Below are 17,727 nucleotides of genomic sequence, written 5' to 3' on the forward strand. Positions count from 1 at the left end.
TGCCAAGCCCGAGGGCCAACACCCATCTTGTCTCCTTGCGAGAAACTTCCTGTCCAGCCCCTCGGCCACCATGCTTTCAGCAGGCAGACTTCACACAGCCCCGAAGAACCACGAGCCCTCACTGTTCCCCGAGGAGCCCTTTACCACGCACACGCTACAAGCACAGACCTGCTTAGTCCACAGGCTGCCCAGCTAGAGCACTCAGACACATCTGAAGTGACTGTTCCCAGGGAGCTGGGATGCTGTGCTAGGCTTAATTTAGGCAGGAGGAGGGCCAGGGATTATCACTCTAGGGCTCAATGTCCACCCCAAAGCCCTCAGCTTGCAGAGCTTGCCCTGCCCTCTATCTTGCGGTGGGCACCGTACCTTGGCCACAGTCGCCGGCGTCGAACCCACAGGCCAGGACGTTGCAGGCCTGGTCACAGAACTTGTCGGCGAGCCAGGAGTTCGCACAGCCCTGGTTGCAGTAGGAGACGCTGCTGAGGCCGCCCCCGAACTGCCAGGGCTGCCCGCCGCCCACGCTGCCCACACCGCCACCGCCGGCCACGTAGCGGCTGCCTCCGCTGCTCCCTGTGGGGATGAAGTGTCGCAGTGGGCACACCAGGGTAACAGCAGACAGGGCCTCACTTCTTACCAGGTGTGTGAGGCTGACGTGTGAGCTGCAGGCAGAAAGCGCCCAGCGCATTTTTGGGAAGAGTTCCTGGATCTTACACTACCACAGCACCACGGACTCAGATCTGTAGTGCAAGCACGAGTGTGTGAGTGTGAGCGGTTACAGAGAGAAGCCCTTGACAGGGAGACACAACTCCAAAGACTGCCGCTGAAACAAACACAGAAATACCCGACTGAACATGGACACTGCCATGTGAGTGTGTGTGTGTGTGAGTGTGTGTGTGTGTGTCACTGGGAGTTGGACCTGTGGCCTTCACAGCCCCCTCCCGCTTAAAGACAGGTTCTCACTAAGTCTCCACGTTCTCCAGGCTGGGCCTAATTTTTGATCCTCCTGCCTGCGCTGCCCGAGTGCTGGGATTTCCAGCATGTCTCCAACCCAGCTAGATTGTTTTATTTAAGTGGCAAGAAGTATTTTCCAGGTAGGCTCAGCATGAGAAAGCCTCTCAGCAATGAAAGAGAGACAAAGAGAGCACGCATGAGCCCCTCTTAGCACTGCCCTACCTGCACAGTCGCCACCGTCCCAATCACAGGCCGAGTTGTTGCAGGCCTTGTCACAGTAGCCATCCTTAATCCATGAGCCTGGGCAGCCCTCGGCACAGTTCGGCACAGGCCATGTCAGGTAAACCTGCAAAACAAGAAGGGGAAACGGGGACTTCTGATGCTCTCTGCTCTTGAACTAAAATACCTTCAGAAAAGAAAGTTAGCCAGGCATGGTGGCGCACACCTGGAACTGCAGCACTCAGAAGGCTGAGGCAGGAGGACTATAGCTTGGCCTACACAGTAAGACCCTGTCTCCAAAAAATACAAATCCAAACAGAATGAGGAGGAAGAAGATGGAAGGAAGAGGAGAAGGATGGGAGGAGGAGCGGGTCGAGGAGGGGAGGGGCTCCGAAGAAGCTCCCAGGGCCCACTTGCTCTGCATGCCACCGGCCCTCAGCCTGAGTGGCTGCGATGGCAGATGCACACCACTGACCAGGTCAGGACTCTCTAAAATGAAAGCATCTCCCACACACCCTCCACCGGAGAGCCTCTGTGCTCCACGTGCTCTGGCCACGGGCTGTCCCCGTCCACCCAGCCCAACACCAGTCTGTTCTCCGCAGCCCCCAGGCTCAGCAGCGCCGCCTCTCTCCATAGAGCTCCCTGCTTTCCTGCTGCCCACACACATCAGTGGGACAGGCGCAGAGCAAAGCAGTGGGCAGGTGGCTGCGTGCCTGCTGCCGAGCCTCTGCTCAGTGGCTTAGCCCCATGGCCTGGGGACTTTCAGCTCAAGGTGAGTGTCTCGCAGGTCACCAAGTCCTTGCGTCAGTGCTCCAGGGCCTGAGCCAGCGCCATCTGCCTGCGACCCAGAGGCAGAGCCCGGGAGCATCATGCTGGGGCTGCCAGCACCACCAGGACACTCTGAACAATGACACAAACGACAACACCACGTGGCTTTCCCTAGTTACTGTCCACCATGGCAGTGCAAGGCGGAGGACCAGGACTGGCACATAACACCCCTGGAGCCTTCACTCCCACCTTCTGTCCTGTCTCTCCATCCCCTTCCTATTACATTTCATATCTCATTGGCTGAGAGTTCGTGTATCTTCTTGATTCAGTCTTGGTATCTTGTACCTTTCTAGAAACCTGTCCATTTCTTCTGCGTCTTCTACTCTGTGAGAGTAAAGATTCTCCAAATAGCTCCTGATGGTCTTCTCCCTCCCCTTCCTGTGAGAGAAAGACCTGTCGCCCCACTTCCTGTCCTGTCGCTGCTTCTGCTGTCATCTACACATCTGGGTGTCTCCTGTAGAGACCCGAGGGACACTTAAGCTTGCGTTACATGGAAGTGTCCTGCGGAGTAGAGGAAGCACGCCATCAGTGTGCCGGCTCGCAGGAGTCAAACGGTGCGAGCCAGCCGCTCTTGGACAGAACTGATGCTGGAGCGTGTAAGGAACTCAGAACACGAGGACCCCCTTCCTCCCGTGCGCTGGCTGTCCTCTGCTGACAGTGAAGCTCACTTCTGGTTTAGACTAACTCCGCGGTAGAGAATTGGAGTTGGGGAGTAGCTCTGGGGAGCTGAGAATGAATCACATTGCCTGTACTAGCTTTTAATGCTGTACTTATGTTTCGCTTTGGATACAGGACCTTGATCTCAGCCCAAGCCGGCCTTGAACTCACTGTGTGGCCCACGCTGGCCTGGAGCTGCCTCAGCCTCCCAGTGCTGGGCTCACGGGTGTACACCACCACACCTGCTCTACACCCTTACCTCTGACCTTGGGCCTGAAGTTCTGCACGCCTCCTGCCCACACCTGACCCCAGCCCTAGGTGCTTGCTCACCTTCTGCCCCTTGGAGTGGCTGTAGAAGTCATCCGGCCACACGTCCTTGCCAAACATGACGTCATCGTTCAGGTAGATGAACTTTTGTGACAGCCCCTCGATGCGATGGATGTGACTCTCAATGGCCGGGGAGCTGAAGGTAGGCAGGTGGCTCAGGTTCCGGAAGACTTCCTGTGAGCATGGGCAGGGAAGATTTCTTGTTATCCCGGGCAGGGAAGACTTCCTGTGAGCATTCCAGGAGAGGGAGGACTTCCTGTGAGCACTGGTAGGGGAGGGAAGACTTCCTGTGAGCTGGTAGGGGACGGAAGACTTCCTGTTATCCTGTTCAAGGAAGACTTCCTGTGAGTGTGGCAGGGGAGAGGCTGGAGAAGACAAAGAGCTTCACACCATGTGCACATGGAGGAAAGCAGGGTTGGAAGAACAGAACTCTAAGACCTGGCCCCAATCCGAGGAGCAGAAGCCAAAGTGGAAGGTGGTGCACCTGGTGTGTGACGATTGTCACACGAGGGTTGTCCAGGTTCAGCCAGGACGGAATCTGCCCATTGGTGACGATGAAGACGTTGCGGACCCAGGGCGCGTGCTTCTCCACGGAGCGCAGCGAGTACCTCAGCTCCTCATTGTCCTCGAAGCGGCTGGCGGAGACATCTTCATCCTGCTTGGACTGAGCCACAGTGGTGGTGCCTTAGACCACACCCCATCCTCCTGCCCTGTGCCCTGGGGGCTCCGGCTAACCAGGAGACCAAAGCAGATTTCCAGCCCCCGCATCTGTGACCCAAGTGAGCAGCAGCTGCCTGCAGTGCACCACACCTGACTGATGGCGCCAAGGTCCCATAGCAGGTACGCAGGGCTGAGTGTCAGCTCCTTGCCGTCGATGGTCATGTTCTTTTTTGTCTGCTTATTCAGCTCCTGGAAGCCCTTGGGGTTGTTCAGTCGCAGGAGTGCCACACTGGCCTCGGAGTACAGCTGCAACTGTCAAGGCAGAAGCGTCACAGCCAAGACCAGCCCTTGGGAGGAGCAGCCCCACAGCTCCACCTCACTCTCCTGCCTCAGCCTCCCAGGGTGCGACTAATAGACATGTGCCAATACACCAAGAACGCATCGCCTGGAACTGTCTTGCACTCAGACAGAACATGTGTGCAGGCTACCAGCGAGGGACTTCTGTTCTAGGATTTGACCTATCTGCTTACACCTCGGGACAGCCTGTGGCAGACCCACTCGGCACCAGCACTTGAGGATGGGGAGGGCTGCCTGAGGGTCACCCCAAAACCACCCTTAGGCCAGAGTCGCCAGGAGGGGGCAGCGCAGCCATGCGAGCTGGCCCTGTGCGGCTGGACTCTGAGCCATGCACAGCACCCTACTATGTGTGACCATTACTTCGTTTCTCATCCACCTTCTCAAAGACCAAACTTCCACGCCACCCCTCAGACTGCCAGTGTGACCAGACCGCCAGTCCAGCATGTGGGGGAGTGTCCTGCTGCCATCATCGGGGCCACAGGCAGGGCCAGGGCCTGACCCACAGCAGGCACACAGGGAGGGTACAGAACAGAGCCACAAGGCCCAGCCTGAGTGGCTGCATCATCCGATCTAAGAGAAGGATGAGGTTTCAGCAAGAAGAATGGAAACCTTTGTGTACTCCGAAAGCCCCACGAGGTGGCACATACCTGTAACCCTGGCACTCTGGAGGCTGAGGCAAGAGTGGTTTTCTTTTTTTTTTTTTTTTAATGTATTTATTTGTGTGTGTGGCCAGCTCAGCCCACCAGGGGGCGAGGCTGGGGGCTGGCTGGCATGTGGTGCTGGGGGATTGAACTGCTGTCCCCGTGCTTTGGCTAAGCTTGTTCTAAGTAGGTGCTTTAGACCACTGAGCCATCTCACCAGCCCAAAGGCAGGAGTGTTGCAGGCAGCCGAATTAGATAGAAATATCTCAGGCAGTCTGACAAGGAGAAATATCTCAGGCAGCCCGCAAGGAGACAGTGTGGAAGCCAAGGTGATTTTGCAACTTCGGGAGAGACAGACGCCTGCTGTGGGTCGGGCCTCAAGACCAAAGAGCAAACAGATGCAGCCACATACCTCCACGTGGACGCCAGGTTAACATTCTAAACAGGCAGCGATCACCTGGAAGCCAGGCAGCCACTGAGCCAGTCCCCGACAGGAAAAGCCCCAGTTCTGTATTCATGTCCCCTTGCTCCGTGACTCAGTTCCCCATTTGGTCCTGGTTTAATCAATTTTACTAAGCAATGGTGCTTATAATCTTAGGGGCTGACCACAGTTTTGTCCCACCTCATGCCCACCTACTGAGTTCCCGTGTTCTCTACCTTAGACCCACCTCACCTCATGGTTTTGCTTTATAAAAATCCCTAGAGAAGACAGATTCAGGGGCAACTCGCTCGGGTCCCCCTTCCGTCCTCTTGGATAGCTTTCTTTCCCCCCATAAACATATTCTGCTCCTAACCTCCGCTGTTCCTAAAACTCATTCTTCAGTTTTAGAGAACATGAACTCAGCCCAGGTATCGTTCAGGTTGGGAGTTTCATTCCCCTATTTAACAGAATCTCAGAGAGTTGAGGCCAGCCTGGGCTACATAGCAAAACTCTGACTAAATAAATAAACAACTCAAAAAAACAAAATCTCTGAATTACTGGAAACTGGAGGTACTTATCTTTTTTTTTTTTTTTTTTTTGCATTCTGGGATATTCTATATCTACAGGAAAACAGTTCAGGATATTAATTTAACTTATATTTCTTACACATATAGTGAACACTTTTTTTTTTGTACAGAGGATCGAACTCAGGACCTTATAGGTGCCAGGCAGGCACTCATGCCACTGACCTTTATTCCCAGCCCAGTGAAGGTTTTAAAACACTGAAATTTCTTGTGAGGTTAAGTGTGGAACTCTCCACACTGGCAGAGTTACACTTAGAATACTCCAAAATCTAGGGTGACCTGGATCTTGGTGTGCGCTGCACTTCTGTGCCCTGGCGTGGCCCTGACCGGTGCTAAGGGGGCAGCACACAATGCCTGCCCCACCCTACCTGCCTAGATGCCAGCTGTGTTTGCACGTGCCTGCAATCCTAGCATGCTAGTGGCTGAGGCAGAGGGTCCCAAGCCCAGCTGGGCTCCACCCTGGGACTCTGGTGTAAACAAGCAGCAAAACGAAGCCACGCCAAGGCAGCAGGGCTGGCCAAGGACAGCGCGGGGCGCAGTCAGCACCACATTTCCTAGCCCCACTCAGTGACCCCATAGGGCTCCCGCCTCCAGCAAGGTCACAGGGGCGGGTCTCCTCCTGTGACCCCAGGGGCCAGGATGTCCCCTGTGAGCAGCCCAGAGGCACAGAAGTGACCCTGCAGCCCTGCCTCATCATCACTGGACACCGGCAAGGTCAGGCAGCTCCTACGCTGAGCTGTCTCGGCAACTTAGCTGTCTACTGTAGTGGCACACACCTGAGATCCCAGCGCTGGGAGGCTGAGGCGGTGGAGGCCAGCCTGGGGAACATAACGAAATGCTGTCTCAAAAAACAAAACAGAGGGGGCTGGGGAGATGGCTCAGTGGAATAAGCACTTGCCTGGCAAGCGCAAGGGCCTGAGTTCAATCCCCGGTTCCACCAAAAAAAAAAAAAAAAAAAAAAGTAAAAAACAAAACAGGCATAGGAGATGTGCTGAGTTGTTCTGCAGTGCAGTGCTAGTGTGAGTGACACCTAGGGTTTTCTTTTCTCTTGGTTTTCTCCTGTCTTAATGTCTTTCCTTGTTTCCGGGACACACACTGGTGGCTGTGTCTTGGCAGTCCCTGTCGTGGTAGCTGGCATCACGCCAGGCCTAGCGACTACGCCGCTGCACTGACACCAACCCTGTCTGCTGTCCTCCACTCTCTACCCCACAGTGGCGTGGCCGTCTCCCATCTCTAGAGCGCTCAGGATCCCCAGTGTCCCTGCACCCCTAACAGAGCAGGACCCCAGCAGCCCTGGCCCAGCTGGTTCCACAGGCTGCCCCACCTCCCTCTTCCACCGCTCCCCCTCCCGTCCTGAGAACAGGCAGGACTATGTCCTCCTCCTGCCTGTTCCCATGCTCTGGGCATCTTTGGGGATCTTTCCCAGCCTGGCTTCCGCCTGGCCCCCCACAGGAGCCCTGTGCATGCTCTGGCCCCTTGGAGCTGTTGCCTCGGTTTCCCAAAAACCCATGCACTTTTTGCCTAAGCCACTCCTAGGTGGCCATCAGGGTTCTCACAATGCCTTTGCTTAAAAAAAGCTTAATGAAAGGGCTGGGGAGATAGCTCAGTAGAATAAGTGCTTGGTTGGCAAGCACAAGATCCTGAGTTCAATCCCCACTACTGCAAAAACAAACCAACAAACAAACTTAACTAGGCATGCCTGTCATCCCAGCTCTCGTGAGGCTGAGGCAGGAGAATGGCAGTGAGTTCAAGGCCAGCCAGCTTAGACTACATAGTAAGATCCTGCCTAAAAAAAAAAAAAATCTTACCTGGAAGTGATCACCCACAAAACTGCTTTTATACACTCAGGCAGCCCTAGTCATAGCTGCACCCTAGAGTAGGGACAGGCAGCTCCCTTAGATAAGCCCCAGGTGGGCCATGCACCTGAGCAGAGGTGGGGTCAAAGGCATCCATCCTGCTCTTCCTCCCTCCCAGGCCGGCGGTCACCAGGGGCAGCTAGACGATGCCCAGGTGACACTCCGGCCTCCCACTGGAGGTCGTGGGGGCTCCCACCTGCACAAAGCGGCTGGGACCCCAGCTGCTGCCCCCAAACAAGGCGGCGCACACAGGACTCAAGACAGGCAATGCCGGCAGCCAGGGAGCACTGTGGCCCAAGGAAGGCTATTCATACTGAGCCGGGTATGTGTCTCAGAAACAAGGAAAGAAACTAAGACAGGAGAAAACCAAGAGAAAAGAAAACCCTAGGTGTCACTCACACTAGCACTGCACTGCAGAACAACTCAGCACATCTTCCTACTCCTGCATCTCGCTATGTTCCCCAGGCTGGCCTCCAACGCCTCAGCCTCCCAGCGCTGGGATCACAGGTGGGTGCCACTACAGTAGACAGCTAAGTTGGCGAGGTACTCTGGGCAGGCAGGCAGGCAGGCAGGCAGGCAGGGCTGGCCCTCGGGGAGTCAGTGCAGAGGATGAGAGCGCATCACAATGGGGGGAAAGCCTGGGCTCAGGATGCAGGTGTAAAGCCGGGGCTACAGCCTTCCCGGGAGTAAGCAAAAACCTGAGCTTGTACTGTCACTGGTATCTCCCAGTCCAATACCGTCTAGGTAAAGAGCAGTCAGCAGGTGCGTGGCTGGGACTCCCGACCCATCCCTTCCGGGGCAGTTCCTTGCTCCCTCCACGCTCACCACCTGTGTGACCTGCTTCCAAGCTGGTCAGCATGACCTCAGCGGCTCTCCTGTAATCCTATTGGCCGATGCAATTTCGCCCCACCTTGTACCCACCTTAGGGTTCTGCTCTACAGAACTCCACTGAGAAGTGTGGGCCACAAGGAGCCACTTTCGGGCCCCTGCTGCCTCACTATCATTTTCCTACTCTTCACTTCACTGTTCCATAGAATTCATTCAATTCTAGGGAACGCGCAGGTGACATCTAGCAGGCTGGGAGTCATTACTTCCCATGTCACCACCATGCCAAGCTAAGATGGCGCCACTGAAAACAACACACAGGTGGAAAGGAGGTTGGAAGCTGTGTGGGGCTACTGAAATCTTGGTTCAGGCTGAACCAAAGGGCCCCAGTGCCCCACCTTCCAGTTCTACCCCAGATGTTCTGCCTGACAACAGGGGGAGAGAAGGGCCGGGACCCTGAGGCGGGGTTGGGGGCTGGGGTGGGCGTGCGCTCGCCCACTCGCTCGCTGTTCTCCACCCACAGAGCTGCAGTTCAGCCAGGACACCTAGACCGAGTACTGCTTCCACAGAACATGATGGCAGGGGCAGCAACAGGAGACCCCTGGAAAGCTTTTTTGTTTCCTTGCAACAGAGTTTCACTATGGTTTTCAGGCTGGCCTCCAACTCAGTGATCCTCCTGCCTCAGCCCCGACTGCTGAGACTTCAGGCGTCAGCAAGGTCGGAAGCACCATCCATCCATGAGCAGAAGCTTTTGTAAAGGCCAGGTGTGCTCCCTGCGCCGCACCCTCCCTGCACCCTCAGCCCCTCCTCCTCCCAGGCCTCCTGTCCCCTCTGCAGGGCTACCTGACACGGGGCCAACACGGCCCCCTCACCGGATGCACACTAGAGGTTCCCGTACTAAACCCGAGGCCTGGCTGCCATCAGGCAACCAGCCAACCGGGTAAGCACCCTAGCATCTTACCTACAGGCAGAGAGCGGCCACAGTGGAAGTGCCTGCCTGCGCTCCCAGCCAATCAGGAGGCTGAGCCCGGAAGAGCTCTAAGCCCAGGCTGGGCAACTCGGCAAGACCTCGCGTGGGGCTGGGGACATAGCTCAGCAGCAAAAGTGCCTGCCCAGCAAGTGTGAAACCCCAAGTCCAACAATCCTCAGTACCGCAAAAAAAAAAAAAAAAAAAAAAGACCCATGTCAATATAAAAAACAAAAAGGGCTGGGGGGGCTGGTGAGATGGCTCAGTGGTCTAAAGCACCTACTTAGAACAAGCTTAGCAGAGCACAGGGACCGCGGTTCAATCCCCCAGCACCACATGCCAGCCAGCCCCGCCCCCTGGTGGGCTGAGCTGGCCACACACACACACACACACACATAAATAAAAAATTTAAAAAAAAAAAAAAGGGCTGGGGCTATTGCTTGGTGACGGTGCACTTGAAGCCCCAGGCGGACTGGGTCCCCAGTGCTGCCAATGAAACAAACCAAAGCAGCACAAAGACAGGCATAAGGGAAGATCTCTGTGGTGGGGAACACCATTCTCCTGCCCCAACGCCAATGCGGGTGAAGGGGCTGGGGCAGCTGGGGCCAGGCCCGGGCAGGACCCTTGCTCTCACCAGGCGGATCTTGGTGGCCAAGCTCTCAGGCAGCTTGGTCCTCAGCTGGCTCGTCTCCTTGAAGGTCGGCGGGAAGCCGCTCAAGAAGGCCAGGTCCTGCATCAGTACCAGCCCGGGAACCTCTCTGTCGGTGGTCTAGAGGGAGAGAGTTGGAAGTCCAGCTCACCTTCTGTGGCCCGCCACCGTGGGAGCCAGGGACAGAGGATGGAGAGCGGAGGACAAAGGATGGAGGATGGAGGGTGGAGGGCAGAGGGCGGAGGACTGAGAGCAGAGGATGGAGGACAGAGGATGGAAGACACAACAGAGGACGGAGGGCGGAGGATGGAGGACTGAGGATGGAGACATGGCCGGCCTCAGACACAGTGGTCCACACTTGTGTGCAGCACTTTTTAAAGTCCAATCGTGAATGTCTTCATCCGCCTTACTCCTGCGCCTGGTGCAGTGTGACTGCCGGCTCCCCCCAGTTAAAAGGACATGTTTTAAATCAGTCCAGGGCATCAAGGGAGCCAGGACAGCACAATTACAAACATTACCAAAAGAGGCCCCCCAGAGCTGCTGCAGGAGGTGGGGAGAACAGAGGAAGAGTGTGCCCGGAGAACACGGGAGGGGTGGGCCATTCACGGCAACGCACCCGCTATGCCAGCATGTTTTCAGCAGCCCTAAACATCCACTTTTGTCTCTCTGACCTCACATTCCAGCCTAGAACAAAGCCACAGCGAGACGTACCAGGTAGCCCCTCCACGCCGTCTGCCTGTTGCTTCCTTTAAGTAGTCCAGCGTGGGCATCCTCCACTGCAAGACAGAGCACAGCCGTGACACCAGAAGCACAGCCCTGGTCCTAGGAAGAGCAGCTGGCAGGAATGGAGGGAACCCACTGGACCTCGAAGCACAGTGCAGAGCGCACCAGGACAGGGAACCCGCAGCCCCGTCCCTGAAGCATCTGGGCGTCACACGTGGGTACCAGCTCCCCACAATGCATGTGATCATCACCAATAAAAAAAAAAATGCAACAGCTGCATCTTACAAGACACCCATGCAGGCAGCAGAGATGAGGCACACGCCTACCACAACAATCCTGCTGGGTCGAGATGGCTCAGTAGAATAAGCACTTGCCTGGCAAACGCAAGGGCCTGAGTTCAATCCCTGGTTCCGTCAAAAAACCCACAACAATCCTACTAGCCCAGCTCACAGCACTCACCTACTTCCTGCCATTCTCAGTACAGCATCTTCAAGCCACTCCTCCTTTGTTCATAACTAAATAAAACCCAGGTTGGGCCCTGGGCCAAGGCCTTTGTTCTAGGTAGCCATCACCACGGCTGGACTTAGGATCCCTTGGCTCCCCACAACTCTAAACATGCTTTGGTGTCTCTATTCTCACCAGGCGTGCACTGGTAGACTGGAATTAACTTGACAGGATTCCAACAACTTATCCATGGGATTACAAATATAAACTTCCTGGACCAAGATGAGGACCAGGAAGGGTTCTCTATAGGTTTGTTCTTTTTTTTTTAATTTTATTTATTTATGTGTGTGTGTGGGGGGGGCCAGCTCAGCCCACCAGGGGGCGGGGCTGGCTGGCATGTTGTGCTGGGGGATTGAACCGTGGTCCCTGTGATTTGCTAAGCTTGTTCTAAGTAGGTGCTCTAGACCACTGAGCCATCGCACCAGCCCCTCTCTATAGGTTTTGCAAAGTGTGGGGAGGTAGATGCCACCCTGGGGAAGGGCTCCAGGACACTTGGGAAAAGCACCAGCAGGACAGGGCTGTAGCAGTGACTGCTGCACGTACAAGCTTGTGGGTCTGAGGCCCTGGCAGCGGTAGCAGTGGCCAAAGACATACACACACGCATGATCCCACGCACACGCACACACACTCTCAGGCATGTACGTGCACGCTGGAGAAGTGGCTGTGAAATGCTTTTAGAAGGTGCACCAGGTGTCTGGAGTGCAGGTTCATTCCACAATACATCAGACTCTCGTGGACACTGGGCCCCACATGGTGGACAGAACCCTCTTGCCCTACCTGTGTGCACAGTCCTAACGGCACACACCAGTTGCCCACAGGATGCAGCTGGATGCCTGAGTGGGTGCGCTGTAACCAGCGGCCCTGCCCCAGGCTACTGATCACAAAGCCGTGACGCTCGGGTCACTTGGGAACAGGCCAAAGGTTCCCAAGCACCTGACCATGCAGAGCAATGAGTCCACTCCAGCAAGACAGAATCTGCACACAAAGGGAGGTGCATCAGCTTGGCTTCGGAAACGTCCAGCAAGAGCTCACACTCGTGCAGGAACCGAGCACTGGGCACAGCGGTGCTCTAGAGTTGGGGGCCACAGCTGGCAGTGTGCCCTGCCCACAACTGCATTTCCATCCACTTTCCTGCCTTTAGACCAAGGGCAGTGACGTCCCCGACAGACATAACAGGAAACCCTGTGCACGTCCAGAGCCCGGCAATCACCTCCCACACGGGCATGGCTGCCTCAACCTGCTCCTGCCCCGGCTGTCACTCTGCCCCTCTGGAACCTGAGCCAGACCACGCCACTCCTGAACTGAGATCCTGGCACTGGGTCAAAGCCCCCCACCTCCTCTCGCTGCCCCCCCCAGGGCCTTTGCACTGTCTGCTCGCGCCTCTCCTTCCCAGCTTGTGAAGCTGCCCCTGTCACTCTGTCACTTCCCTCCCCACTTCTGGCTCAGCTTTTATGTTCTACAAAACACACACACACACACACGGGCACACGGGCACACTTGTGTTAATGCACTGATGGTCCAGCAGAACCTGGACAAGTGTGAAGGCTCCAAGATGTCTTCAGCCACACGCAGGGACTCACATCCCCCTGGCGAACCCTGGAACAGAGGGCGCATTTCCCACGGGCTTCCCAGGGTTGAGGTCAAGCCCAGGCCCTGTGCCCTCCAGGCAAATGCTCTGCCACAGAGATGTGTGCCCAGTCCTGGGGACACAGATCCATCAGAACTTAGCCCTGCCGTGGCCTAGTGCTTCTGGTGGCGGACATCAGGCGCAGCTGCCTGGCGGGGCCTGCAGGCCCTGGGCACAGATGGCTCTGCCCACAGCTGCCTCCAGCAGGGCGCCCTGCACAAGACTCACTGCCGAGCTCCCACATTCTACTGCTGCCCAGATGGGCCCGGAGGCCGCACATTGCAGCAGCTACACACAGCTGACCACACCGGCCGGACTGCAAGGTGCACAGGCATCAGGACAGCCCTGCGGCAGAGCCATGGGCAGGAAGTGGCCTGGGATCACTGGTGCAGGACGGGGGCGGAGGAGGGTCCCCGAGTGGGCATGCTTCCCGAGAAGCCAAGAGAAGTCACGCGGGCCCTCACTGGGCCTGGGGACCCGCAGGCAGCATAGCACCAGCCCTTCCCCTTCCCGCTGGGGCTTTTAGCTTACAAGACATTTAACACAGATCCTCTCCATCCATTCAGAATTCTGCCAACCCACGTCAGCAACAATGTGGTTTCAGCATCCACAGATGTGCTTACCATCCCTCGTGCTGTCAAAGACGACCACAGAGACGTTGGTGGAAGGGTTTCTGGGCTTGGCCACGTGGAAGAGGTCACTGGCCATGCGGAAGGAGGGGTGCAGGCCTGGCAGGTCCTTCACGGAGCTGTTGGCTGGCAGCGCAGGGTCCAGGACCAGCATGGGCACCTTGACGCAGTGGGTGAGCAGGCATTCGAGTGGCTTCTCGCTGCGGGGACACGCATGTGACGCAAGCGCAGGGTGTCCCCGCATACCAGGACCCGCCACCACACCTTGCTTCCACAAGCTGCTCTGGGCCATGTTTTTCTGTAGGCTGTTCCCTAAATCAGGGCTTCAGCATAAAGACATTCTATCTCACATACAAAGATGTTTAGGAGCTGGGTGTGGGGACGTACATCTGTAATGCCCACACCCTGGAGGCTGAGGCAGGAAGATCAGCACAAGTTCAAGGTTAGCCAGACTACATAGCAATGAACTCCGCAGGGGGGCTGGCTGCAGGCAGTGACAGAGCCCCATGTGCCTGGGGATAGGCGACAAGGGCTGCACCTCAGCCTTCGGCTTCTCTCCAAGTGAGCTCAAGCCTTACCTCCTCTTTGTGGGTTCTGTCATGTTCTTGCCCAGGATTTCTCTACGGAAAGATAAACAGAGTTTGTCAACACTTGGGCCCACTGCCAGCCCAACCATCCTGGCTGCCCCACTGGAACTAACACACATCAGTCATGTGCCACTGTGACCACTACAGTCCTAGCGTAGGTGCTCCGCCACAGGCAAGGAGCCAGGGTAAGTCACCACTGCACCCTGGGGCATCCCCGGACCCCAACATAGAATCTGCTGCAGAACGAGGCGCCCAGGCCCTGGCCTGGGGTGCCTGCCCATGCTGACCCAGAAGGGGTGAGGACTCCCTGCAAAGGCTCTTGGGGAGCTGGTGGCAGGAGAGAGCAGTAAGTCTGGCGCCTAGAAAAATCACCATTTTAAAAATGAAAACTGCAGGCATGAGGTGCATGCCTGTCATCCTAGCACTTGGGAGGCTGAGGCGGGAGGATCTCTTCCAGTCTGAGCCAGCCTGGGCTACACAGTGAGGTAGAGGACCTGAACTACACAGCAAGACTCTGTCTCAAAGAACATGAAAGAAACACAGCCCGCCTCACCTCATGGCCTTCTGCTCCTCCTCCATCTGCTTGCGGACCTGCTGCAGTTCCCTGAGCAGCTCCAGGTCAGTGCCGTTCACCCAGGTGTACACCACGTCGATGGGCACAGGCAGGCACAGCCTAGGGCAGTGACCAGGAACCTCTTAGCATTCTGAAAACATCCACAGTCCACAGTCTGTGGCCGTTCGGGCGCACGGGGAGTGCAGCGCGACGCAGCTCAAGGGGAGAGGTCAGAAAGGGTCAGGAAGGGGACTGGCTCTGTAGTGTCACGTCCACAGCAGCGTCACACCTGCTGGTGGCTGACACCCACCAGAAACTGAGCCCAGCAAACAAGGAAGCCAGGTGCAAGCTCTGCAGTTGGGCTTGGGCCTAGATGAAGGTCTCTTCAGCAGACGCCCTCCATGTGCCCCAGGGCAGCCAGGTCACTAGTGACCTTCACGGGTATCAGCGTGGGGAGCTAGGCAAGGTTAGAGAGACGGCATCAAGAACTGCATAAACATGCTGGGGAGACGGCTCAGTGGAATAAATGCTTCCCTGGCAAGCGCAAGGGCCTGAGTTCAATCCCCGGGGGGGGGGGGGGGGAAGCACTGCGGAGAGGTTTGGGTTGGGCAGTTTAAATAACAAAGACGACATTGAAGGAAGCAAAAATTCACCAAGAGCAGTGCCTAGCTGGGCAGGGCGGTGGGTGTGGCGGCACACAAGGTCATCCGAGACACAGGGTGTGAGGCAGAGGACTGCAAGATCCGGCCCAGCTTGGGCAACTTAGTGACTTAGCAAGACTGTCCAAGAATACAAAAGGGCTGGTCATGGCGGTGCAGCCACTCATCTACGCGTCCAGGAGGCTGAGTCAGGATCACCAGTTCAAGGTCAGCCTGGACTACACAGCAAGACCTTGTCTGAAATAAATGTATAAATCATTAAAAAGGGTTAGGGGAGCTGGGCATGGTACCATATACCTGTGATCCCAGCACTGCGAGGCTGAGGCAGGAGGACAGTGTGAGTGTGAGACCAGCCTGGACTACAAGGGCAGCCTGAGCTGCACAGCAATCCTATCTCAAGAAAACAAAAAAAATAAAAATAAAAAGGATCAGGGCTGGGGCTCCAAGGTCAGGGCCAGGCCTCCCAGGCGATCTTAGGACTGGAAGAAAAGATCCTGTTTATAAGCCACCTGGTGCACAAGCAGAGAAGCTGGACACAATGTTGTTTTTGCTTGCAAACTGCGTCGGGTGAAGAATAACACCAGGCTGCACAAACACCAATGAGGCCACCTGCGCCTAACTGTAGAACGACCTGGGTTTGTGCACCAAGGCACCACTGTGTTGCTTCAATGATGGGTAAGTGAGCATGCGCAGGAAAAGAGAAAAGGAGCAGAGCCTCATTCAATCTGCAGGGGAAGAAGATGGAGGGACAGTGTCATGCCAAGGCCTGGCTGCGCAGGAGGAAAACCCTGAAGACGTAACGTGGAAGGGACCCAGCAGCTGCCCCAGGGGCACCCGGAGACCCAGGCTGCCACAGGCCACGGTGCCGTGAGCCTGGTGGCCATCAGCTGCCCGGGTCACCTCTGACCCAGCACTTCATAGCTGGGCCACATGGCAGGCCTACACCTGTGGGCGCACAGCACGCCAGGCCTAGAGCTCTCCACAGCAAGGTGTTCCCATCACGTGGGGTCCCCAGTAGGGTCCTGCAGATAGGCAGGCTGCTCACTCAGGGAAGGCCCTGCACCACCTGGAAGGACCACCCCACCTCACTATCAGGGTAGGCGCGGACACCCCCACACAGAGCTCACCGGCTCTGGAAGGACTTCCCCGCAACATTGTCCCGGTAGGAGTCAAACAGGACATGGTACTGGTCCCGGCTCCACTCCAGCACCACCTAGGACAGAAGAAGAGGAAAGAAGAGTCAGGAGTATAACTAATGTCTGTTGTAATCTAAGACCTGATAAAGGAGCGGGGTGTGGCGACATAGGCCTATTGTCCCAAACTGGAGAAGCTAAGGCAAGAGGGTCCCTGTACTAGAGGCCAGCCTGAGCAACTCAGCTGAGCTCAGGGCCAGAATGGACCACACAAGGAGACCAAGCCTAAATACAGAAATGAGCAAATAAATAAGTAAGAGGCTGCACATCGTGGCTCGCCAGGAGCAGAAAGGCTGGTCCCAGTGCCCTTGGGGCAGTCTTTGTCATAGAGGCCCCCCCAGATCTCCAAGACACTCACACATGAACCCCCGCATCTCGAGCCTCCCATCTCTACCAGTCCCTCATGATCGGGCCCTGGGCACAGTGAGAAAAATGTCTCCTGCACCCCCAGTCCCTGACCCCTCCAAGTCATTTCCTCCCCCAGAACCCCCAGCCCTGCTCTTGAGACGGGGGTCTCACTATGAAGCCCAGGCTGGTCCTCCTGCCTCAGTCTCCCTCCCAGGTGCTGAAGCCACCTCTCTCCAACGCAGCAGCTCTGCAGGCTGCCCCTTCTTGCAGCTACTTCTCGGATCAGTGGGTGGGACATTGGGGAGGGGGTGGGGGACCCCATGGGGGCCGAGCCCTGGCCTCAAGGGTCACACCTGGTCCATCAGCCGGCTGTGAAGTCAGGCAGTGACCTCGGTGCTACGCAGCAGCTCAGGAGTCCCCTGGTCACGCCCATGAGGACATGCTGGAGGTGCACAGCTGAGACGCCTGCCACCACCAGGACATCCAGGTGCCCAGCAGGGTCAGGCACAGGGGGCAACGAGAGGGCCAGGCTCATGATCCCTGTGGCGCCTCTGTGACAGCAAGAGCTGCAAGTCCTTCTGCAGCTCAGCTTCCACCCCTGCTACCATGGCGGCATCAGGCGGTCACGGGTCAGGACTCACCCAGCTGGCCTCGTCCATCCACACTCCTGCACCCACCAAGGGCAGCAGCACACACAGTCTATTTCCGCTGCCAGCTGAGAAGTGCACCTCCTATTTTTACTGTGCAGCCCAGACAGGTCTTGAGCTCACCCACTCCTCTTGCCTTAGCCTCCCTGAGAGCCAGGATGTAGGGCTGTACCAGCACGCCTGGCTGAGTGTGTCGGATTTCATTTCTGCCTCACAGAACCCTTCCCAGCCTCTGACTGTTGGTCCTCTAAGTTTTGTGCAATAGCAGTCAGGGGCTGCAGAAATAGCTCAGCAGTCTAAGTGGCAGCCCGGCCT

The 17,727-nt window shown here is 56.6% G+C and overlaps 1 protein-coding gene across 1 annotated transcript in view; it reads right to left on the reverse strand.

Moving 5' to 3' along the window:
• Gnptab (N-acetylglucosamine-1-phosphate transferase alpha and beta subunits) overlaps positions 1-17,424 on the reverse strand; it is a 30,843-nt gene extending 13,419 nt beyond the window's left edge. The window contains exons 1-12 of the mRNA XM_004623917.2: positions 17,407-17,424; positions 16,352-16,437; positions 14,566-14,685; positions 14,004-14,045; positions 13,420-13,625; positions 10,654-10,718; positions 9,928-10,062; positions 3,793-3,954; positions 3,467-3,646; positions 2,986-3,156; positions 1,174-1,297; positions 367-570 (exon numbers count right to left, since the gene is read on the reverse strand). Of these exons, the coding sequence (XP_004623974.1) occupies positions 367-570; positions 1,174-1,297; positions 2,986-3,156; positions 3,467-3,646; positions 3,793-3,954; positions 9,928-10,062; positions 10,654-10,718; positions 13,420-13,625; positions 14,004-14,045; positions 14,566-14,685; positions 16,352-16,437; positions 17,407-17,424 (1,513 nt within the window). The remainder of the gene's footprint in view (positions 1-366; positions 571-1,173; positions 1,298-2,985; positions 3,157-3,466; positions 3,647-3,792; positions 3,955-9,927; positions 10,063-10,653; positions 10,719-13,419; positions 13,626-14,003; positions 14,046-14,565; positions 14,686-16,351; positions 16,438-17,406) is intronic.
• Between the last annotated feature and the right edge of the window lie 303 nt (positions 17,425-17,727).

This window comes from Octodon degus, unplaced genomic scaffold (assembly GCF_000260255.1).
Source record: "Octodon degus isolate 3935 unplaced genomic scaffold, OctDeg1.0 scaffold00004, whole genome shotgun sequence".
NCBI classification, from domain to species: Eukaryota; Metazoa; Chordata; class Mammalia; order Rodentia; family Octodontidae; genus Octodon; species Octodon degus.